The sequence below is a fragment of the Girardinichthys multiradiatus genome, chromosome 18 (assembly GCF_021462225.1).
Source record: "Girardinichthys multiradiatus isolate DD_20200921_A chromosome 18, DD_fGirMul_XY1, whole genome shotgun sequence".
In the NCBI taxonomy this organism is placed as follows: domain Eukaryota; kingdom Metazoa; phylum Chordata; class Actinopteri; order Cyprinodontiformes; family Goodeidae; genus Girardinichthys; species Girardinichthys multiradiatus.
In genome coordinates this window covers 24,079,940-24,104,936 of record NC_061810.1, presented here as the reverse complement: position 1 = coordinate 24,104,936, position 24,997 = coordinate 24,079,940, and the positions used below count along the sequence as shown (strand labels likewise).

The 24,997-nt window shown below is 40.9% G+C and overlaps 1 protein-coding gene across 1 annotated transcript in view; it reads right to left on the bottom strand.

The window, feature by feature from the left end:
* Positions 1 to 21,594, bottom strand: part of LOC124883882 (rho guanine nucleotide exchange factor 17-like) — an 82,113-nt gene extending 60,519 nt beyond the window's left edge. Inside the window, exon 1 of the mRNA XM_047391323.1 lies at positions 16,109 to 21,594. Within this exon, the coding sequence (XP_047247279.1) occupies positions 16,109 to 21,121 (5,013 nt within the window). The 5' untranslated portion in view covers positions 21,122 to 21,594. The remainder of the gene's footprint in view (positions 1 to 16,108) is intronic.
* Positions 21,595 to 24,997: the final 3,403 nt, after the last annotated feature.

The following is a 24,997-nucleotide window of genomic DNA, read 5'->3' as shown; positions in this document are numbered from 1 at the left end:
ACAAAGCAAACATTAGGCACAGTGTAAACCAAATAAAAAGGATCCACAGCACAAAATCATTATTAAAAGCCTGATGAAACAAAAAGGTTTTTAACTGGCCTGTAAAAGTGTCCCCAGAGTCTACTCTCCAACTTTGGATCCATAGACTGAAAGGCAGTTTTCAGCCTAGTATGATGAACAACAAACAGATTCTGGGCCTGGGGTTGAAGGGTGTGAGCAGCAGTATGTCTGGTAAAAAGCTGATGCAGATACTCAGGATCTGAGGCGAGTACTTAATAACCAAAATCTAAAATCTTCTGGGAGCCAGTTGTAAGGGCATAATATAACATGTTTACTGGATTTAGCGAGAGATCTGGCTGCTGCATTCTGAAAGACCTGCAGGCATAACATTAAACATTTTTCCAGATCTGTAAACAGGGCATTATGACAATCTCAGTGAGGAGACAAAAATGCTTCAATTATTTTCTCTAGGTATGTAGGGGAAACCATATAACAGAATTCAGAACTGTTTCAAATAGGAAGGACTAATCTAACATGAGAACCAAAGGAGGAATGAAACATACTTCTTACATTTTATACCCTGGACTCAGTTGTTTAGCAAAAGAAATAACTGCCTGGTTGATTATAGAATGTAAATCAGCAGAAGCTTCAATCAGGGTCTCGGTCTTGTTGGTATTTGAAAAAAGAAGCTTGCAGCAGATCCAGTCACAAATCCAGGTTAAACAATCTAAAATGGTGAAACTCCTATCCAACTGGTGCGGCTTAAATTACATACTAAAATTATATTTTGACCTCCTTTGGACTTGACAGCACAGCTAGATATGCTAATGTAAATAATCAGAGTCCATTTCTTCATGTCATCCTTCCAATCCTGCAACGATGATTCTGTTATGACATTTTAACCATATAGGTTCTTAATCCCACATCTTTTTTATTTATATTTGCTCTTCCAGAGACTATTTGTGTACATGTAAGATTGCTGGTAAGTCACAAACACAAGTTACGCAAAGCATCATGGGCTATAGGAATAAGGAAGACATAACAGATGTCATTTGTGGTGGGGTAGGAAATATTAGAGAAAGTGTGAATGGTGCCACTTAAAGGATGTAAAAAGAAAATGCCAATGAACCCAGAAGTGGACCTTGTGGAACCTCATAGGTTAGAGAAAAATGCAGAATTTCTGGAGGGACAGGAATAGATGGATGGATGGACGGACGGATATGTGCAGTGAAGAAAGAGCATTGATTTTTAGAAATTTTAACATTTTTGAAACAGGGAGAAAATCTTAATACCAACAATTTTTCATATTGTATTTCGTTTTCCATAATAATCCATTCCTGGAAATTTGTTACATAAAAATTCAGAAATTTACATATGCCTTCATGCATGCTGCTCAACCTAACCTGCTCATTTGTGGAGTCATAGTCAATACTAGGTTTAATTTTAATTTGGAGGAAATCCAGAGAAAACCTTCATAACTACAGCAAGGACGTTTTAGTGCTAAATTTGTCATCTATACACAATGAAATTACAGAAAAAGGGACTGACGACCCTAAAGCAAAACAAAAAATAAGTAAAAAGAATGCCTACAACTAAAATTTAACTTGCTTGATCACCAACTGTAATTTATTTAGTAGCAAATCGTCTCAGTAAGGGACAGAAGAAAGTTTCGCGAGAAGGTAGAAGAGGCGGTTTTCATTTTCCTTGATGTGATGAACAACTTTAAGCTTCTGCTTAAATATGGTTGTCCATGTTGTGGTACATAACTCATGTTAGGAGCACTACATGTTTGTAAGGCACATGCACACACAGTCTTTTATGGCTGAAAGTCTGTTCCCTCTGTATATAAGATCCAGATGTGTACTTGGTGGGAGAGGAGTTAAAAATAGAGGAAGAGGGGTGAAAGTGGAGGGAAAACGAAAAAGACCAAAACAAGGTATAAAGTAAGCAAAACAGTAACAATGATATTAGAGGATAAATCTGGGAGGGAAGTACAGGTGAATAGAAAAGGTTTCCTTCCTTTCTGCTAAACTTCTCTGACTTAAGGTGAAACTTTAGCCTCTCTGATGTCACCACATTCCTAAGGAAACATACACATATTGATGCCATGGATGATAAATAAAAAAATACACAAAAGAGGGACCATCAACTTTCACAAGCCAAATAAAGCTCACAACTCTCCAAGAGACCTTTTTCCGTATTAGCTGTTTGAAAAAGTTCCCCACATCTCCTTTTTCTCTTTTTCCTCTCGCCAGATACACAACCCGTTTGGTGTGCATTTATGCGTGTGTGCATGAGTGTGTCCACGATGCTCTGAAAATGCCTCCCCCAAACCCACTTCCTGCCCTGCCCTCTCAATGAAGACAATTATGGTTTTTGCAAGAAATAGCTCCTTAAAAGGCAGGATTCATGGTGTTTTCACCTCCGCACACATTTTTCAAATTAAAAGCCAATACAGCAAGTTTTCGAATATAAAATTCTTTGTTTTTGCAGATGCTTGAGAAGAGTGTAAAACGGTTTTGAAGGCTTGGTGGTAATGTGGATCTATGACTGGATTTAAAAAGACTAAAGCACAGTGTTCAGTTTAATTAAAATATGTGTTTTCACTACAATAAATCTAAATGCAACTTTACTTGGAACTGAAATAAATTAGTGCAAAGTGAACTACAGTGTGCACAGATCAAAATGCGCCAGATTAGAAACCAGATTAGAAAGAATAAACACAGAGGCTACAACAGATTGATTTATCCAGTAGATACAGATTTAAGCCGTTTGTGAAACGTTGCCAGCTGCAAAACCACCAAAGCAACACAAACTCTGGTTACATGAAATTGCTCTATTATTAACAAGCCAGATCCTGTTTTACATTTGCTTTTCTGCTGTCTCTTCACATCATGCATGTCTCCATTATCAACACTCTGGCATAAAAAGGCCGTCATAAACTTAATTTACAGTCATGTAAAAATACTGGAACATCCTTGGACAGGCTGTTTGTTTTTCTAACAAATCTAATGTCGATTTTAACAATCTCGAAAAATATCTTTTTTAAATTGTTATAATGTTGCTATTTCTGGTGTGGTGTAAATTTTGACCCCTTTATATTTGTTACCATTCAAAATGGCTAAAAATTATACACAGGTGGATCAAGTCAGGTGCATGTGATTAGAAATTTGTTAATCAGCATTTAAGGCAGGTTTGCCCTGTTTAAATCTCACAAATTTAGTTTAGTTTGCTTCTCTGTTGAAAAGGGTGAACATCACAGTGAGATAAAACAGGTTGTCTGATGCCGCTCATTTGTCTGGTTTAAAGGGTTTAAAGGGTTTAAAGAAGTCTACGAAACAAGTAATTCAGTCCTTTTAATAAGATCCAGAGATGGTACTAGACTGACGGAAGAGTTCTTTGGCTGTATGGGACAGGTAGTACAGCAGCACTCCCACAACACCACTTCTTGCAGTCATGTCTGTTAAGCAGCAGACAGCAGGCTAGTTAGGGGACCAGACAGGCACTCTAAATAAAAAGCTGAAATCGTTACTCTATAAAGAGCAGAGTGGCATAAAGTCAAAAATATTCTGCACAATACTAAGTTTCACAAGTGCTTAAATCTATATAATCAGAAATAAAATACCAAAAACATGTCATGGGTAACAGTATTAAAACTATAACAATCGCTGCTATGTTACTTTTGCCGCATTAGATGTATCCGTTTTAGATCATGTAATACATTTAAAATTTTTATGTGAATGCTCGATGGTATTTCTAATTTACGATTATCCTACCAAAAGAATCTTATACCAGCCTATGCCTCGTATTCTCTGTTAATACTGGTTCATCATTGACATTTAGTTTATTTTCCTCTCCCAATGTGTAGCTACAGTTAGAAATGTGATGTTTATTTGAAGGCAGTTTACAAGTAAAGATATATTTTACTTTAAAACTATAACTTTCACATACTCTCTATTATAATGAACAATGAAATAAATGAATTTATATAGCCAAAACTTTCTTGGGTTCTTGTCAAAAAACATTTGTGAGTTAAATAATCTGATTACGCTTAATTCATAGTGGAGGTAGGCCCAAAAACCCCAAAAAGAGTCAATCTCACAATTTCAGACAAAAAAAAACAGTCAGTCAGTCAGTCATTTAAGTCTACCGCTTATTCCATAGTGGGTCGCGGGGAAGCTGGTGCCTATCTCCAGCAGTCTACGGGCGAATAAAAACAAAAATTATAAATAAAAAGCTGAAAGCTGAAAGAAAACTAGATATAGAAGCGCACACAACTTCCCTCTGACTTTTCCTGAAGAAAAAAAAATAACTGCAAATTTAGATTCTGAACTATTTTTAGGATTTTGGCATCTTTTTATCATAACTTTTTGCCTGCTCAGCATTTATCCAGAGTCTTGTAACATTTCAGCGAAAAATGTAGATGCACAAGTATTATGAATGAGATAACAGCGATACAATGAACAGAAAACCAAGCATCACAGTAAAATTAGTCATAAACCACAAATGAAAAAACAGCAGTTTTCCTCATTCTTGTCTCCGGCGTGTTTGAACTGTCATCCAGACAATTGATTTTGCTCCACAAATTGTTCTCTACATCCCTACATGTTAAAAATCGTCCATTTGCTTTACACTTGACACAAGTAACCATATTACAGTGTTTGTGTGACATTCACTGGAAACCTTGCTTTCAAGTAAAGTTTAATTGTGATTGACATACACCTAGATCATTTCTCTCCATCCTCAACATAGACAGAACTGCCAAGCTGATAATCCATATAAAATACTTCAAGAGGGAAAATGCTGAGGCCTTCTTGAAAATAAGAAGCCCATTGAGCATTGAAGAAGGACTACATTGTTTCAGGAAAAACTGAGCCGATTGGCGACAAGCCCCTGACTGCTGTCACCGGGCAATGGGAGCCTCGTGTGAACCCTTCCAGCATGTCTTGGGGGGGGGGGATGCAACCATAAGCACATTCCTGTAGTCAGATAAATGGCAGTCATCATCATTAACCATCATCATTGACATAGCGATTACGACTGTTATTTTTGGCCAGATATCCACTTTGCTGAATGGGTGTGAGTGACAGCCAGGGACAAAGTAACAGCACAGATGCAATGGACTCAAAAAACATTAAAAAAATAATAATAATAATAATTTGTGAAAGAAATGTCAGATTTCTCCTGTTTTTGCTTTTTGTGACATTTACATGTTTCAAATCGTCAACAAATTTGGATATTAGACAAAGATAACCTGAGTAAATATAAAAAGCATTTTTCAAATCAGGATTAATATTTATTACGGAAACAAATATGCCTAAATTTTACCCTATGTGTAGAACTAATTACCTCCTTTAATAAATCTTAAATTACAATGTTTTTTTTTTTTCTATTTTTGCTCAATGAAACAGTTCGATGTGAAGCCTTTTTCCCACCAAGCAGTTTATTGTGTGACACCACGTATAAACTGAGCTTTGAATTTCTTATTACATTTCCCAAAGAATAATAAAGTATTTCCTTCAGTTTTTGTAGTTTATGTAAACCATTTTAATTTTTCAATATTACAAAAATTGAAATTAAATATCCATACGATTAAGTATTTGGAAAAAAACGAAACACAAACAGGCATACGGTGCGTTATTTGTTTTCTCCACATGACTATCTACACCTAGAATGTCATTTAAAGTGTTTAAGACAAATATTAAGCAGATTTGTGCCTGGTATATTTTTATAGACAAATTTATGTAGTCTGAATAATAATAATAATAATAAAGAACTTCTGCAATTTAACATAAAAAAGAAATAGGACCTTCATCTATTCATATTTAAATCCGACTTTAAAACTGTAAAAAGTTTAAGATCCAAACAAGGATTGTGACTGGTGTATTTACAGTCGATAAGCTGGTAGCAAATGTAAACTGGCTGGCAGAGGCCAAAGTTGAGTGAATGTTCAAAGAAATATTGTTAAAATGAAGTGTTCAATGTCACTGCTTCACATGCTGTGAATGATGTTATGACAGTACGTGAAATCCACACGACAGTGTTGATGAAGTAATAAGATGACAGCAAATATTACAAGATATTTTACTAATAAAATGTCAAAGTCCACTTTTCATGTTGATCCAAATTTTATCTTCAGTAAAAAATATCAAGAAAACAAAAAGTGAGACTGAAACTGGCAATTAAGTTGTAAACTAAATATGTTCTGGAAACACAAAGAACAAACACCACCTGCCTGCGGGGTATCTTTGGTCTTAGGTGTTCCCACCTTTCCTCTGCAGCCATCTTCATCTCCCTCTCCCTGAGCTTTAATCCGTGAGCCCAGCAGCCATTCGGGAACAGCACTACGACACTTCCGGTGCCTCTCATTCCTGTTTTTGTGTGCGTTTCTTAACTTGCAGCTAGAGCACGAGCCAAACCGGCGGAGAGATGCCATAAGACAGACGAAGGACAAGGTGAGTGAACGATAAAGAGACAAAGAAACGAGGAGTAGACCCGCATCTTTCATATTTCTCTGGCTGACAAAGCTATGAGGGAACTCTCAATGGCCAAATCAACCCACAGTTAGATCAAGGCCTGACGTCTATGTATGAGTGTTTTGTGCTGTGCCTGGCTCCAACCACGCTTTGAAACACGCTATGTAATATGCAGTATGATGCAAGGAGGGCACAGTGGTAGCACTGTGTGAAAGACATGGGCACCAAGTCTTTAACAATGAGTTCCTGTAGAAATAAGACAGATGCATGGTGATGTGACTGCAGCCACCCACGTTCTGAATGCTTATGTCATTTATTTAATAAAACAAAACAAATTTCACATCATACTGTTCCTACGGTTAAAACTGTTTTGTTTTTAAGTAGATGCCAAACAAACCTGCTGCTGCACACTGCATGCCAGCTGGCTGGAAGAAGGTTCCAACACTTTTCTCTCACTGACAAGAAGGACAAATTTGGCTACTTTGAAATATTTCTGGTCATGAAAAATGTGGACAGTGATGGTACAAAAGCCAAACTAGAGCCCCCATCGCTCTGATTAAGGTAAGGGTGTTTTTAATCAACTGTTTGCAAGATATGACAAGCAGCTGACTGCAGGCTAGCTTCCTGAGCAGATAGACCAATTCATTAATCGTCAGTCTTTTATTGGCTTTAGAGTGGCAAATATGACTAATCCTGCAAAATAAATAGATTTTATATATCAAAATACTACTATAAGCAATATATTATCTAGCAGCAGTACAAACAGTTAAAGCGTTTCCTTTTCCAAATAAAAGCAATTATATTGTTTTATATATTTTTAACGGCACAAATATACCGTGAGATTCTTATACCGGTACATGTCTAATCCATGCAATGTTGTTTTAAAACCCAACCCTGCTTTAAACTTTGAAACAACCTTATCACTGACCTATGTGTTGCATTCCTTGGCATTTAATATGCTGTTTGTTCCCTAAATAGTAAATGGACTGAACTGATATAGTGCCTTTCCAGTCCTACTGACCACTCCAAGCGATTTACACTAGAGCCACATTCACCCAGACACACTCACTAACGCGCAATCGAACCCACAACCCTTGGATTGCAAGACGACCACTCTTCTCACTTCGCCATAGTCACCTTCTAAAGTTCTCTTACAAACCTCTGAGGTCTCCACGTACAAAATTACACACTTTTACACTATTTAGCAGTTGGTAGAATCTGTATTTTATTTAGAGGTATCAAAGTAAAGGGTGGTGAACACAAATGCATGCTGCACTTGCCCATGGTGACCAGTGCAACCCCACTTTTTAAGTCATTCATTGAAACCTGGACGAGTATCCAACATTGTAACAGTATAGAAATGACTAACTTGGTGGAGCTTTCCAGTGCAACTTTGTAATAGATAAAACTAGGTTAACATCATTAATCTCAGCTGCATACAGGGTTTTGTTACAGTAAAGAAAGATAAACTGAGGGAAAAAAAGAGAGAAGTTAAAACAACCATTTTATCTGTAAATGCTTAACTGAGTTAATTTGCAATCTTTGGCGTTTCTAACAAGAGGGCATTGACTACCTGCTGTTTTATTATATAAGGAATAGTTTTAGAAGGAGAAAAAAAATCAGCATTGTGCATTTTTTATGAATAGGTTGGAAAAATTAATCTACAGCAGCTGGCACAAGTTAGTGAGCATTACGTCAGTCATCCAGTGACTGAATACTATGTTTCTCACGTTGACATAATTTGCAGCCACAAGGTCATCAAATGTCCGATTCAGAGAGAAACCAAAAAGGAAGACTAACATTTCACTTGGCATGCGACAGATATTCATAATGTCCTGCGTACCCAAGAAGAAGCAGTCTTGCAAAGCATAACCTGTTTATTAGAATCAGGTGAAAGTTCCCTTTTTTTTCTTGAGTTGCATATAAAAAGTGTGCCAAAATCTTTCTGTGAACACAAAACAGCTGAAATGGCAAGTCTGTTAGAAAGTGCTGTTTCAGGAGAGGCTTTTCTTACACAAGCAAACTGCTCTGTAATTACACTGGGTGGATCCACATCAACCGAGCGAGGAGAGCTAGAAAGGGACAGCAGTCAGGAAAACGAAGACAGACAGAGACCAGCAACCACACTGAAACAGATTCATTTTTTCACATGGGCAACGGTAAATAAAAAAAATCTGAAATACTGAAAACAAAACAAAAACCAAGGGAGGCTTTCCTTAAAAGGAGATGCTAAAGATTTTCAAAGCGTAGTGCGACTGTCACTACCCCAGGAAGGACATTCAGCACTGTTTTCCCACAGATGTTTTTTATATACACATGTTCACTGTGAGAAACCAGATGGAGCCTCACTACTGCTGGAGAGACACTACACGTCCATTTTTATGGCTTCTACAGACAAACTTTAATCAGTCAATTGTTAGTGCTTGAACTTTGCTACATTTCTCTAAAGATAAGCCAAACATGGCTGAAAACCATTCAAAATTACCACCAGGGATTAGAAGAACATAATCAGAATAATAAAAAGTAGCTCCAAAGGTTTTATCATAACAAGTAACAGAAAGCTTAATACAGCCAATAGTCTAAAAAAAACCTAACTGTAATGTACTCCTATACCTGCTTTCTGATGTGCAGGATGTCAGTGCAGTGAGCGTGGCCAAGAGTATTGTTGCTGCCATATTGGGTGGTAAATTAAAAAAATAAATAAATAAAAATCAGTCCACAAAAACATCAAAACAATTACTGCATTGGCTACTACTTGTAAATTTTCTGCAAAAACAGCTGACTTTCAGTATGAAATATTAGGCCTTCATGTATTAAGAAAAGAACAATTATCTAAATCTTTTTCACATGATACACGAGTTCCTGTTGCACACCACTTCAGCATGAAGAAAACTGAGCCGCACTAAAGAACAGAGCTGCAGGACAGAGATGAAGAGGCTGTGTGGGATGCCCGAACTGGAGAAGATTCAAGGATAGAGAAGCCTTTAAGTCAAGCTGGAAAACTCCCAGACTGAAAAAGAAGGTGCATCCCCAGAAAAGCTGTGCATAAAACAAATAAGTCCACCTTTGCTGTTTCCACGCCTCTTTGATCCACTGGTGTGACCACTACTGTATCAGCAGGAGATTTTTGGCAGTTTGCTTGTCTGAAGTATGCAACAAATCAATCTGAAAGGGAGTGTAAGGCAAAAAGAATCTAAAACAATTGCCCATCATCTCAGGAGTGGACCTAAGATTTAAAAAAATACCCAAGCTCCCCATGTCAGACTCTCTGGGCCCCAGGCTTGTTTTGTAACAACATATTCAGAAAAAGATAGGTCTTGTTTGTAAGATCTGTCATGAAAAAAGCCTCTTCTTACTAAATAAAACATGGCACAAGCTGTATTAAAATGAACAATAACTCTTCTAGAACACTGTCCCTTAAACAGATGAGACCAAAGTAGAGATGATCAACCATAAAACATAGCACAAATACCTCATTCTAACTGTCGAGCATGGAGGCGGAGGGGTCATGATCCTGGCTCGTGTTACCGCCACAGGATCTAGGCACCTTGCAGTTTTTGAGTCGACCATTACCTCCTCTGTTTGTCATTTTAGCCTCCCCCTTTGACATTTTAGCGTCAGGTGTGAAGTCATCTGTCTGACAGCTTAAGGTTGGTCCAAACAGTGAAACTGGAGGATGATCCCAAACGCAGCAGTAAATCTACCAACTAGTGGAAAAAGAAAAGAATCAATGTCCCGGGGGCAAAATCCAGACCTGAACTTGGTTGTTATGATGTGGAATGACTTTCAAGAGCTGTGCATAAATTAATACCCACAAACTTAGTGACTATGGGATCACACTTCAATTCTAAAAGATTATTGCATTTTGTCTGTTTGGGTTTTAAACTTTAAACTTAGAAGAATGTGGGGTCCTTTCGGTACAGAATCGGTTGATTCCTGAAAGGACAACTAAAGCTTTGAGAGCTTTTGAACAAAAATTATGTACATATAATTGTGTTCAAAATAATAGCAATCCAACTAGACTAACCAGACTGATCACTTTTTTTTTGGTAGAAATCATATTACATGGCAAATAATTTACTAGTAGGTGTAGTACAGCCATAGAAAACCAATAGAACCAAAATTCATTTTATGTGTGTGTGTGTAATTGAATATTTGATTGAAAGAGGGGTGTTCAAAATAATAGCTGTGTGGAGTTCAATTACTGAGGTCATTTATTCTCAGAAGAAACAGGTGTCAATCAAGTGGTACTTATTTAAGGATGATGCCACCAGATGTTGTACATGCATTTCTCTCTAAAAACCTGACAAAAACGGGTAATTACTGGCATTGTTTAGAAGAACAGCACACTTTGATTAAGACCTTGACTGGAGAGCGGAAAACATATAAGGAAGTGCAGATAATGATAGGTTGCTCCAGATGTGGAAGAAAGCAAAAGACTACAATTTGAATGGATCGAAGAATAGCCAGAATGGCGAAGTCTCAGCCGATGATCAGCTCCAGGATGATCAAAAAGGTCAGGAGTTAAGGGTGAGTAGTGTAACATTTAGTTGAAGCTAATCTATCAGGAAGAGGAAATGCCCTTAAAATGGGTGTTTCAACAAGACAGCGACCCAAAACACACCAGTAAGCGAGCAGCATCTTGGTTCCAAACCAACAAAATCAGGTATGGAGTGGCCAGCCCAATCCCTGGTCATTAATCCGATTAAAAACTTGTGGGGTGACATCAAAAATGCTGTTTCTTAGGCAAAACCTAGAAAAACAGAGGAAACAATAATTCACAGCAAGGATATATCCAAAATATTTTTTTAATTTGTACAGTAAATATTTAAGTTTGTAAAGAAAAATGCAGACACTGCTAGTTTCTGAACAGCCCAATGTTTATTTTTCCTCTTCTGTAAAGTGATTAAAAGATTGATCCATTCTTCTTCATGGTTTGATTTAGAATATTATCTGCGGTATTCCCAGTGCATGGAAATAAAAATTACTGTAATGATTATGAGCTTTACTCACATTTTTAAACACACTGCTATTATTTTTGAACACAACTGCATACGTCTTAGATTTCATCAGAAAGTCTGAACCACAACTAAAGATAGAACATTGTAATCAGACCTCAAGGATTTGTAGGTGCCTGTCTAGGTGCCTTGGGTAATTGCAAATACCAGCCAAAAGCCAATCTGGTGATTCATTCTCCCAGGTTAGAACCTTCTGGAACCGTTTTCAGCGTAAAAAGTCCCCCAGCAGACACCACCTATGTGTCACAGATACCACAGATATCTGCAGTATCATCTTTTATCTTATGATTCATCCCACCTCCTCCCACTCATCTGCAGAGCAAGAACAAACCATATCCTAAACCTTTCATCTCTCCAGCACATTTTAACCTCTCTCAGCTGCACAACGTTTTAGACGACCACAAACCTCGGCTGACCTTTGCATGTAAAGAAAGAGCTCCCTGCACCAGCTCAGTATTCACTGTGTGATGTGGCCTTTCATTCAACTTTCAAGTTGGCTTTTAAAGAAAGTTGATTAATGGATTTGTTTTTTCATTTCCTTTTGATGTTTTTCATAGGTTTTTATATATTATAATACAACAATAAAGAAAAAACTATTTTCTATCTAATAATTAAGATAATAGTCTAATATAATAAATGACAGTATCTTAAACTGGCTACTGTCATTTATACCTCTCATGCAGAGTTAATGTTTACCAAGATGAAACTGTGTAGCAATCTTTGTCCATGAAGAGCTAACATTCTGCCAAATGTATCAACCAACTTGAGCTTCAAAAATAGCGCAGCAGCCATCAGTATAGAGGCTAATGATGATGTAGAGGCTAAACAAAGCTAAAACAAAATTAAGGGAGCCTTCTTCAATAAAAAAGACTGATGCAGCTATGGCAACGGGTCACACCGATAAAGAAGAAGCAGAAGCAGAGCTGACTGGTTATCACAAACAGCCTGTGAAAGTGGCAGCTAGCTTAGTTTGACATATTGAAACATGAAGAGTGAGCAAAGCGACGCTCTTTTGAGGTGGAGGATTTCTCAACCCCCCTTGTCACAGGAGGCTGAGGGAGGCTTTGTGGAGCCCAGTAGCCCTGAGCCTTATCACTTCGAGCCGCTGGCTCAAGGCGTTGACTCGGCAATGCCCGAAGCCAGTGCTGCCGAGGCAGTGGAGGACAGAACAAGTCCAGTTTCTAAATGGTAAAGTCATGTTAGCAGCATCATTGCTAACATGGGCTAATGTTCAAAGCAGTAACAAACTTTCATAAAGTTTAAATTAAAATGTAAATTTATATTATCTTGAGTAAAAGTGACTGAAGGTATAAAGCAGAAAACGCTATGAACAATGCTTGCAATTCCAACTCCTGACTCGCTACGAGGGTGTGTCTGAGTGAGATGGATTTACACCTGTGACAGACATGTACCAAGCTGCACCATTTGAACCAATAGGAAAATTAAACAGCAGTAGCCATTGTTCAACCCAAAGAGGGCAGCACTAAGACAGTTTTAGGATAAATATAGAAGAATTAAACAAGTTTACATAAAAATGTAAAAGAATAGCTCAATAACATTAAGGTAGCACCCAATTTATCTTCAAAAAAAGTCGATTTAGAGTTTAGTTGCACGTTAAGGTAGTATTTTTTAATCCAACATTCAAGAATGAAGAATAACAATTATTCCGTTTTTGAATCAAAGCATTTTCTAAACTAAACACAAAGTACATCACATTAGTCAGGAAAAATCATCTTAATGACATACACTATGAACTCAACTTTAAATGAGCTTACAGTCTGTTACCTTTTCATTCTTTTAAATCTGGTTAGTATAACCAGAAAGTGGTTGTAAAAAAAAAAAAAAAAAAGAAGTAGATAGAAAGTATTTGATTTAATGTGGGTGGTCAGATGAAGCAAAGTCAGCCATAAATCTATAGTTATAAACACTTTGCTTTAAAACCTAATCCATGAGGAGTTGATCTAAACCAGCTTTTCTCTCCCATTTACAGCCATCCATCTTCCTTAAACACTACAACTCATACCTTCTGTCAACATGTCCTGGCCTCATCAATCAAATGATAATGAACAATGGGGTACATAGTTATGCCTGGTCTTAAGAAAGAGATCGCAAAAAGTATGCAAGAAATCATGTCTGTAGAGCACCCTGATACGATTATGAGTAGTAAACTATTAAAAAAAAGAACATTTTATTTTTAGAATTAGAACGATATGTTATAATACTAACTCATGAAATGTTCAATAACAGAATAAGGTCGTTATGACATGGCACACACACACTGTTAATCTTTATCTCTTTTGGGAAGTTGAGAGCTGTTATGCCACAAAATGAGAGGATGAAAATGAAGATGGACCACATTCCTGCTGCCTGTTAAAGTGAAGACTGCTTATATGAGCAGAAGACATGCACATACAAACACGCTTCAAGAGAAAGCTCCATCCATCACAACAAGGGGCCAAAACAGCATGTGTGTGCTGACATTTCTTGAACAAATGACAGACACCACTGGCTACAGCAACACCTTATGGTACTATTGGTTCAAACCTGCCTGTTCAGTCCCTAAGAAGCACATATCGTGAACACGTTCATACAGTAAAGACCTGAATTTAATAAACTTGCTTGTAAATGGGGGAGCAGATATTTGAGAAGTATTGCGCTCCTTGAATGAACCACAAAAACAGACCAACAATTAAACAGTTTTCCTTTACTTTTCTATTAAAGGCCAGACTCCTTTTCCATGTGCTCCCCTTCTTTCATTTCTCTTTCACTCTTTAACTCCGTCTCCGGTCTATTTTAATCCTGTTACTTTTTTAAGCCAGAACGCTTCCTCCATCCAACTCCCTCTTTTTTTTTTGCTTGTCAGGATGGTCTACCCTAAAAGATATGACCTCACTTCACTGCAATGCTCCAAAGACACAGCAGAGAGAATAAGATAACTTGAGGTGGTATATGGGGGGAATTAGACTGGAAAAGACAAAAGGAGATGTGAAAAGGCAACCCGCTGGCACGGTTTACAGGCACGGAAACAATAAAGACTGACTGGCAAAAACATCTGGAAGAGGGAGGGAGATTGGATCTAGATTAAAAAGATAACACTGGAGTAGAAAAAAAAAAAGAATTGGTAAAAGTATGTAAAGTAAAGGTGAAAGACCTTAGAGAAGGATAGAAATCCATCCCTCATCTGTCTTACATTTAATTTTGTCTTTCCCTTTTGTTTCTATGCTCCCCAGCCTCCGGTGGATAATTTTAGCCTGGCACAGTCATTATTACACTCGGTCCAAATCACACAGGCTGTCAGAGTTCACCAGACCTGCAGGGAACCGCTCTAAACCGAATGTGCTGGCTCCAAACGTCCGAACATAACAATGACATGTTCCAGGCAAACCGTATGCACAAAGGTTCATGCACACACACAAAGCAGAAGAAAAGGGAAACTAGTTTATGGCACAAACACACACATACACACAGAGCAATAAGTGCCAGTGGTGCTGGACATCATCAAACCCTCCAGTTACCGCAACAACTTCCCATTTCCCTTAACCCATTTCCTGCTCAGAAAGGTCACTCGGCAGCCACTGCTTCAGTCACTGCAGCAATTGGCAGGGAAAGCTAATGAACACCAGAGCAATGGAAGGGAGTGACTTTAGCAGCTAAGCATGTTATGATAGTGCCAAAGTTAAAAAATGACAGACAAAACACGCTAATATTACCCGTTTGCCAACAGCAAGCCTCACCACCAGATAACCGTAAGCACAGGGTGCTCGGTGCAGCCTTCCTGAATAAGCTCCCAGGGTTGTTTTTACTTTCTTCATACCCAGCAGTCACATCCATGACTGGAAATTATAATAACTTTGACCTGACTCAGGTCAAAGTTATTGTTATTGCACTATTAAACAAGCCACTACTCAACATAAGCTACTGTTAAAAAAACATGACAAAACAGAGCACCTCTATATTTATATTACAGACTACAAATATTGGGTTACGCCTTGCGCCACCCTAATATCTGCTTTAGCAAATAAGACAAAATAAATCTCTCTGTTTTTAAACATGGCATAACATGTTTAAAAACTGAGACACTCTGACTGGATGAACTGTTTATTTTATCCCCTCTCCATGACTGTAACCCTGGCACAGTCACAATCAATGATGGGCAAAACAAACCAAAACAAACAGCAGGCCTTTGACCATCCCTTAATGTCTTTTGTGTGAGTTTTGTTTAATCAAACTAATAACATCCTCTACTGTTTTTTAACACCGCTCAGCCTTTTAATAGCTTCTGCCCTGTAATTCCGAGACACAAACGGCCTCTGAAAATAACCATGCAAGTTTATGTAGGGAGTAAACACAATCACTGAATGGTACTGTGAAACCATAACAATTAGGTTTGCTGTTTTTTTAATTTTTAATTTATTACATTAAGGCGGTATCAGGATATTTTATAGTTTCTTTCTCTACAATAAAGACTGAATAAAACCACAATACACATACCAAATGTGTGTTTTGTACTGTGTATGCATACTTCAACTTATACCATCTGAACCTAAACACAGAGCACACAGTAGTAAACACAATAACAGCACACTGAAGGAGGGGGAAAAAATCTGAACTCACCACTTTGGGTTTGCTCTTCTGTAGAGCAGATACAGATAACGTGTCCTCTGTGCCAACCTTCTGAGGTCCAACTTCAGTAAGTCCAACATTGCTGGTCCCACCGGAGCCCTCTGCACTAGAAATTAAACCCTGAGCTCCGTTACTTGCTGTAGGAACAGGCCTGGCCTCAGTGTCAAGATTATATTTCTGTGTCACATCCTCCAAAGATGGGGCCTCATCTCCTGGAGGCACTGCTTGAAAGTCCACTTCCTCCAGGGGCTGCAGCTGTGTGGGTGGGGAGATGGGCAAGAACATGGTGGGCTCGCTGGTGTGGCGAATGTGCTTGGGTTTGGTTTTGGATTTGGATTTCAGCGGTGATGCTGGAGGAGAGGAGATGAGCTTATTTTGGTTGGTGTGTTCCTCCTGGTCCTCTGAACCCAGTTCAATGGGTTGAAATTGGCCATTGTCAGGAAAAGATTGCAACCTGTTAGGACGTTTTTTACCCAGCCGACGTGTTATTCTAGGAGACAGAACCTCAGCAAGCGTGAGATCCAATTTAAACTTCTCCTTTGCATCATGATCTATCAAATCATCTTCATTCTCTGGGTTATCAGAGAAAGCACTGCATTCTGGCTGGGAGGCTGCCATCTCAGCCTGAAGCAGTTTTGTCGGCTTAGACTCTGATTCCCACAATTCCTCTCTCTGCTCACTGAGAATTGGCTCGCTGCTGGAAGGTGGAATCTGTCCAGATTGATCCAACTCACTGATTTGATGCATGCTGCCAGTTTGAGGGTCAGTTTGGGACAATGGAGGGGCCTCACTACGGCGACTAGGGTCACTAAAAGACTTCTTCTTGGGGGCCTTGCCATTGCCATGATCATCTGTGATCATCCTGTCCATTGCACCAGGCTCAGCTACAATGTTTCTGATGACCCTACTGTAATCCTGAATGCTGTCATCACGTAAACCGCCATCACTGTAAACAGACAGGTCACTTGCCACGCTGCCTTTGTATTCTGATTGTGTAGATCCTACAGAGGACTCAGGAGGGCCTCCCCCTTTGACAGACAGGGATCCCAAAAGGTTGCTGTCGACTGAAGAAAAATTATTGCTCCCTTCTTCCGCTACAGAACAGCACCGCTGAGGCATGGGGTCGCTAAGAGAACGGTAGACAGTGGACTCCCCATTTCCTACAGTTGCTATTGTTGACTCTGCATGACTGCCATTACTGGAATCGGACCCTGTGTTGTTGTTACCAGAGGGGGAGAACTTGCGCCTTCGACGGACTGCACTTGGGGTTGCAGGAGCCTCAAATCCTCCGCCTGATCCTGCAGCTGACGTGGACCCTGTTGACACAGCACTGTTGGTGTGGATTCCCTCAGAGTTGTGTTTGTTTATAAAAGCAGCAGCACTCATATCCATAATATGGTTGTCAGTCTGAGCCGTACATACAGAATGAGTCAAAGGGTGAAGAAAACGAGCCTCATTCAGACGGTTTGTACAGTTCGTGCCGCTCTCTAGCATTGCTTTTTCCTCCTGTTTGAAGCCCTCCACCTCATGGATAGCTGACTGCTTCCATTCAGTCACTGGCTGCCCTAGAACATCTCTTGCTATTCTTGATCCTAAATGAACACCAGCTGATCCTAGGAAGGATCTCTCTGAGGGGTCACTGGGACCAGTCTCGGGCTCTGTCACAATCCCCTCATCTGTTAAGCTGGAGTCATGGCCTGAAAGTTCATCCATGGAGCGGTCATAGTGCATGCTTTCCTCCGAATCGCCCTTCAGTAATGCTCTCTCCAGCTCTCTGCTTTGTCTATTGGACCTCTCCCAGCAGTCTGTACCCCTACTGTTTAGTTTCTCCAGCTGCATACTTGGTTCACTCCTCTCCCTGCTCTCTCTCTCCTGCTCATGTTTATCTTTGTCTTTTGTGTTCTCAGACTCCTGAGCTGTTCTTGTCTCATCTATAATGCCTCCTGCTTCTTCCTTCCCTTCATCTGTTTGCTTGACCCGAAAACCTTTATTCCCTAAAATACTATCAGATGAAATTATGCCTACATCATCATCGTCCCTAGTGCACATCTGGCAGATATCTTGAATAACCTGTCTGGCTTCCTGCAAGCACCTCTCCTCTAGTGGAGTTGGCATCACTTCATCATCGTCATCCTCCAGTCCACAAGTCCTCAGATTTTGTTGTCCAAACCTAAAATCCCCACCATCACTTTCTACTTCTCTGTCTGACACCACCACCCTACCCTCAATCTTCTCATCATCCAAGTCAAGCTGCTGCTCAGAGGAACTCCTCTTTGTTGTACCACCTGTCAAATAAGACCTTGCACCTGTTGAAGGTTTGTCTGAATAAGAGAAGGATTTTGTGCGCCTTAGGGTGGCTGTTAGGTCTTTCAGCGAAGGGCGGCGAGCCAAAGGCAGATTTATCCCACCATGAGGGTCCCTACTGTACTCCGACAACCCCTCCCCAGCCACACTTCGGTCCCCCCCACTTGGTCTTCGCATTTTGAGCTTTGGCACATCTTTTTTTAATGAGTTTAACAGAGTCATAGTTTCCGATGTGATATCTGGGTTGGACATAGAAATTTTGTTATCCTTATTTGCAGCCTCCCTCCCCGTTGTTTTCCTTAATACAACAGTGTCAGGACCTCTTACTCCTGAAGATCCCCCACGCTCTCTGGACATTAAACTTGGTATGAAGGTTACTGTCGGCAAGATCTTGGGGCGCACTTGGACAGGGGCCCTGGAAAAGTTGTCTCCATGTCCAAAGCTAGGGAACCTGTACATGGTGAAATTCCCGTGGTAAGTTTTACTCAACACAGAAGACGAAGCAGTTCTGCTTGTATGGCCTTCTGCTCCACCTGTGTTAAAGAGCATATCGTCTCTGGAGCTGCCACCATTCCCCTGGTCTTCCTCTTTTAGTGTCTCAGTACTGGAGTATCTGCTACTGCAGCATGTATCATCAGGACTAGAAACAAAAGGGGGTATCTTTACCTTTGACACTCGTGATAAAGCAGGAAGTGTGGTGGACATCACAGGTGAGGAGAGGCGCTCCCAGTGCTGCACCCTGGCTCTGTTGCTACGACCACTAGGTTCTCGTGTTGAGTGGCTCTGATGTATCGTGAATATAACTTCTCCAGTGTTCTGCTGCTGGTGATGTCTCTCTGTGTGATCCATGGTCAGGGCTGGGTCACTGTCACTGTCTTCTGATTCACCATACTGATCGTTGTAATCATCTCGGCCAGCTGCTGGAGCAGCCCCGCTGAACTTCTTCTTCTTTCTTAGAGACCGACGGCGCACTGCCTCTCGACAGTGGGGGCCTAAAGAAGCAGGGCTGTCCTCCTCGCTGCCCGAGGACCTGCCAATGACCTTTGCACCCCAACGGCCATTTTTATTGCGGGATAAATAGCTGCCCCCTCGCTCAGTGGCACTCCTTTCCCCTCCCCTGCAAGTGCCAGAGGGAGCAGGACAGGAGGGATAACCCAAAGCCCCTCCCCTCCTTCTCCTGATGTGCACCTCTTCTTCGTCTCCAGAGCTTAATTTCCAATTGAAGCCAAGGGGAGAACTAACTTTTGTAAGGGCTCCTGACTCAGAGGGAAGAGCTATAGCAGAGGAACAGAAGGTAACAGCTTTATCTGGAGCAGAGGAGATGGAGGAGGTGGTGGGGGCTGGTGCTCTAGAGGAGCTATGTGAGGAATGTAAACTATCCTTGGGCAGCCCGACCCCCTGTCTATCCTTTCTCTCCCTCTCTGTCGGCTGTGGTTGAGAGGAGGAGCAGGAGGAGGTGTCTAAGCCCACCGATTGCCTGGAAGATGGAGCAGCACAGGGTTGAAGGTCAGGTTTAGGGTCAGGTGTCAATCCAGTTGTTCCGGGGAACTTACATGCAGCTTCTGGGTCAGCACTGGCACTTTGAGATCTGCATGTAGATGAGTTAATCCTGTGGTAATTAGACCCAGTGTGAAAACGACTTCTGGAAGATACTTCAGCTTTTTCTATTTCCCCTTCCTTGTCATTCGAGTTCTGAGGATGTTCAGTTTTGGAATAAAAGTCTGCACCATAACATAAAGTTTCTTTAAAGGAGCAGGTTTCCCTGCTGTGTGCTCCAGATATGCATTTATGAAAAACAGAAATGCATGCTGGCTGCTGGTCACTTTCACTGCAGCTGGGCTCATGTAAATACCCTCTGGCAGCTGCTTTTAAACCCTCACATGTGTCAGTCTTGAGTGGCGGCGAAGCCTTCTCGTCGAAAAGTTGTCGGATTTTGGTAACACTGGGCCACCTTTCAGAATGTGTGGGGATGTGGAGGTAACCTCTGTGAGATTTACAAGGCGGGGGAGCCTCTTTACTGTTAACATCCTCTTCCTCGTCTGTAGTCAAACTCTTTCTCACATCAGCGGCATTGATGTGAGAATAATCTCTCTTACCAGACTTGCTGCTGCTCTCCGCTGATAAACGCCGAAAAATCCACTTATCGCTTTTTCTCTCCGAATCTGAACCCGATACAGAATCGGTGCCAGAGAGAAACTTCGGCGTTTTACTGTCCGAGGTAGACTCCGCGCTGGTCGGATCGCTCTCCAGGAAACTCCTCTCACCGCTGTCTTCGTGGAAAGATTTACGACACGGAGATCCGTTTCTGCTGTCTCCTCGGGCCTGGGGTAGAGTGCTGCTCCCCCGCGTCAGGGCTGCACCATCTCCCGGTGAAGCGTGGTGCGTCCTGGTGGATCCGCCGCTCCTCTTGCTGCTGCTGCTGCTGCTGAACTTCTCCGTGAGCTGGCGGATGGATGGAGAAATAGAGGAGCCTCTCTTTGGCTCTGCGGTTGCGGTGGCGGAGATTTTGGAAACTTTTCTTGACACACTGACATTACGCGTTGCCCAGGACTGTTCTGCTCGGCTGGGCTCCGGGGGGAGGGCGATGCCGACAACCTCCGAACCTTCTGATTTGTGTTGCTCCTCACCCCTACTGGAGCCCAACTTTTTGAAAGAGGCGCTGCTATACACGGCCGCATTCTTTTCTTTTCTTTCTGCCATTGTTCTTGTCTTTCTTTGTTTCAGTTCAAAGCACCTTTTCTAGTTCTGGCTCCATTCTTCTTCTCCCCCCCCCCCTTCTTACAATCCAACCGCAACCAGCCCCAAACGGCAACCACTTTTTCATTTAAACTGTTTGTAAAACACCAAGCTGCTCTGTGATTTAAAAAAACAACAACAAAAAAAAAACCCAAAAACGATCATACAATGGGAAAAAGGTGAGGGCAGGCCTCTTGATCAAAAACTTACATACTTGATCGATTGCCGAAACCGCATCCGTGCAAGAAAGAAATGCGAAACAGAGGGGGTTTTTTGGCCAAAAACCTCCCCAACCAGCCTCCTCACAAACACAACTTGTCCATTGTTATTCCTGCTGTTTGTAACTCTGCGCACATCCTCCTGCACGGGTCCAGCACACAGGCCACTTTTTACTGTTTGTGGATTCCTTATTTTGGCATCATTTGCTTTCCCTTGACTTATGTTGTGTTTTTTGCGTGTGCATGTTAATGCTTGAGATAGGGCAGAGGGGGTGGGCGGGACTAGGGGGGTACTTGGGCTGTCATAACCCCCCTGGGGGACTGAGAGGAAAGGCTTTTTTTCTTGTTGATAGAAGGGAGATACAGTGGACTAACTGGATGTAATTATAGCCTCTTCCCTTGTGAAAAACACAACAGGACTGTCAGAACTCAGAAAAAGTTTTCAAAGAAGCAGCCTTTATTAAACGGAACAGATTTCTAACATTATACTGACTGGAGCTAAACTAGAAAGAAAAAAAAAAAAACAACAGATCATAGCATACTTCACAACAGTCATGGCACAGTAAGGAGCTGCGTGTCAGCATTTGTAGGAAGGGGGGCAAAGATAAAAGTTTTCACTCCTGCACAATAACCTCTCTGTGGTGCTTCCCATGTGGCTGTCTGCTTAACAGGTCCTTTTGTTCCAGAGGGGATTTCTGTGCACCAATCCCTCACAAAGGGAAGGGGAGGGTTGTTGTTGCAGCGCCCCCCACCGGTCGGCTCCCTACATCTTCGGATCTGAGTTGGAGGACAGAACTTGGTGAAATGCCACTGGTTTGGTAGGACCCGTGCTGAGTTTGGTTTGTCATTTTAACATATGCAACTGTTCTTCACAGTTTTAAAATAAAAGTTAAATGCCCTTTAACAAGGTAGAGTATGCATGTCCTGAGGCAGACTTTAGAAGGGGCTTACAAGGGCAGTAACCCAGGGCCTTGAGTTTTTAGGGGGCCCCAAATGTTTTTTTTAAATAATTTTTATAAATGCATGTTTGCAAACAGTGTCCGTTATGTAAAAATCATTAGCACATATCAGGTAGATGGTTTTAATATTGTTGGATTTTCACGAATACAAACAATGCTAAAGTATTTGAATGTTATGAAGTAATGGTACACCTTTTAAGGAATAAAATGGAGCCATCTTCCACAGGATGTTTTAAACAGACTAGTGTCTATTTATGCCCGATGATGTTCAGGTCTTCCTATCAAAGGGGAGTGGTGGCCTAGTGGTTAGAACAGGAGGTTTGTGTTCCAGAGGGGACACAAGGGTCCAGGTTCGTATCCCACTGATTGCCACTCTGGGTCCCTGAGCAAGACCCTCAGCCCCAGAATGCTCCCCAGGTGCTGCACAAAGGCAGCCCACTTCTCCCTGTAAGGGATGGGTTAAATGCAGAGGACAAATTTTGTTGTAATGTACATGTGCAATAACCAATAAAGATGATTATTATTAAAAATTTAGAGCAAAAACAATTGTGTGTGTAGAGGAACCAAAACTGGCTGTAGCCCAGGGGCCCACATCATTCTAAATCCAGACCTTTGCATATCCTGAGGCAAAAGATAAAAAAAAAAAAAAAAAAGGAATTAAAAAAAAGCTGCAGCAGACAGAAAAAGAAAATGTGAATAGGCTTTTTTCAAGAATGGGGTTTTCTTCAAGAAACATCTTCAATGATTCTTAAAAACAACAATTAGGTGCACACAAGTTTGAATTTATTGTGAGTGCCCTCCAAACCGGTTCGCACAGTAGAACATTTGCCTTGCAGCAAGAAAGACTTGGGTTTAAATTCTAGCCTAGGTTCTTTCTGCATGGAATTTGCATGTTCTCCTGGGACATGTGTGAGTTCTCTCCAGGTACTCTGGCTTCCTCCCACATTCCAAACAACATGACTGTAAGGCCATTTGGTTACTATAAATTACCCCTAAGATTGAGTGTGTGTGCGTGCATCATTGTTTGTCCTGAGTGTCTGTGATGGATTTTTGACCGATGGAGACAGTCATGAGCCCCCCTGAGGCTCTGTAAGGATAAAAGGGCACCCCATGGGTGTCCTATAATCCTCAAAGGCTCAACATTATACATACAAGCTTGAAAAAATACATTCAACCCCAACTGTTATTTGGCTAAATGTTCCTTAAGTTGCAGAGAAATCTTTTATGTAGACACCAACAAGTTTCTGGCTTAATTCTGGACAGATATTATCCAAAATTAAAAGAGAACATTAAAATTGGTTGGATTCCTTGTCTGATTCTTAAGTATAGTCAATACATTTTTCAATATAAAGGGCTTTATGATTGTCTGCTTTATTTATTCCAGATTTTATGCATGCTTGGGATCATTGTCCTATTGGATCACCCAGTTGGGTCCAGGTTTTACACATCGGACCCAAACTGTCTACCTCAGAGGAAAGATAATATGTTAGAATGTTGAGAATCAATCCAGGAACCACTGAGGTTCAAGCCAATTGTAAACTGGAACATGCTTCAACACCAGTGTCACTGTCCTCAATGACAAGTTGAACACCAACACAGAGATGCTGTTTAACAACCTGTAGCTGCCCACATGGAGAAAACAAATGCTTCTAGAGAACATTTTTGTGGTTAGATGAGACAAAAGGTTGAGCTGTTTGACCAAAATAACACAGTACATCTGGAAGAGTCATGGTGAGGCTGTCAAAATTCAGAATACTGTGCAGACTGTCCAACATGGACATTATCGTGTGGGAATGTTTTACCCGTAAGTCGTGCTGGCGCATTGCACAGACCAGGTGGAGCATATAGGAGGAGGACTACCTATTTATTTTCTTACTTCCCCTCAAACCAACAAGACGTTTGAAACTTGGACACAGCAGGGTGCTCCAGCAGGATAATGATCTCTGGCTTTGGAATGGATAAAGCCGGCTAACATTAACCTTCTAAAACAGCCCTGACCTCAACCTGATATTAAAATATACAGGTCCTTCTCAAAATATTAGCATATTGTGATAAAGTTCATTATTTTCCATAATGTCATGATGAAAATTTAACATTCATATATTTTAGATTCATTGCACACTAACTGAAATATTTCAGATCTTTTATTGTCTTAAAACGGATGATTTTGGCATACAGCTCATGAAAACTCAAAATTCCTATCTCACAAAATTAGCATATCATTAAAAGGGTCTCTAAACGAGCTATGAACCTAATCATCTGAATCAACGAGTTAACTCTAAACACCTGCAAAAGATTCCTGAGGCCTTTAAAACTCCCAGCCTGGTTCATCACTCAAAACCCCAATCATGGGTAAGACTGCCGACCGGACTGCTGTCCAGAAGGCCACTATTGACACCCTCAAGCAAGAGGGTAAGACACAGAAAGAAATTTCTGAACGAATAGGCTGTTCCCAGAGTGCTGTATCAAGGCACCTCAGTGGGAAGTCTGTGGGAAGGAAGAAGTGTGGCAGAAAACGCTGCACAACGAGAAGAGGTGACCGGACCCTGAGGAAGATTGTGGAGAAGGGCCGATTCCAGACCTTGGGGGACCTGCAGAAGCAGTGGACTGAGTCTGGAGTAGAAACATCCAGAGCCACCGTGCACAGGCGTGTGCAGGAAATG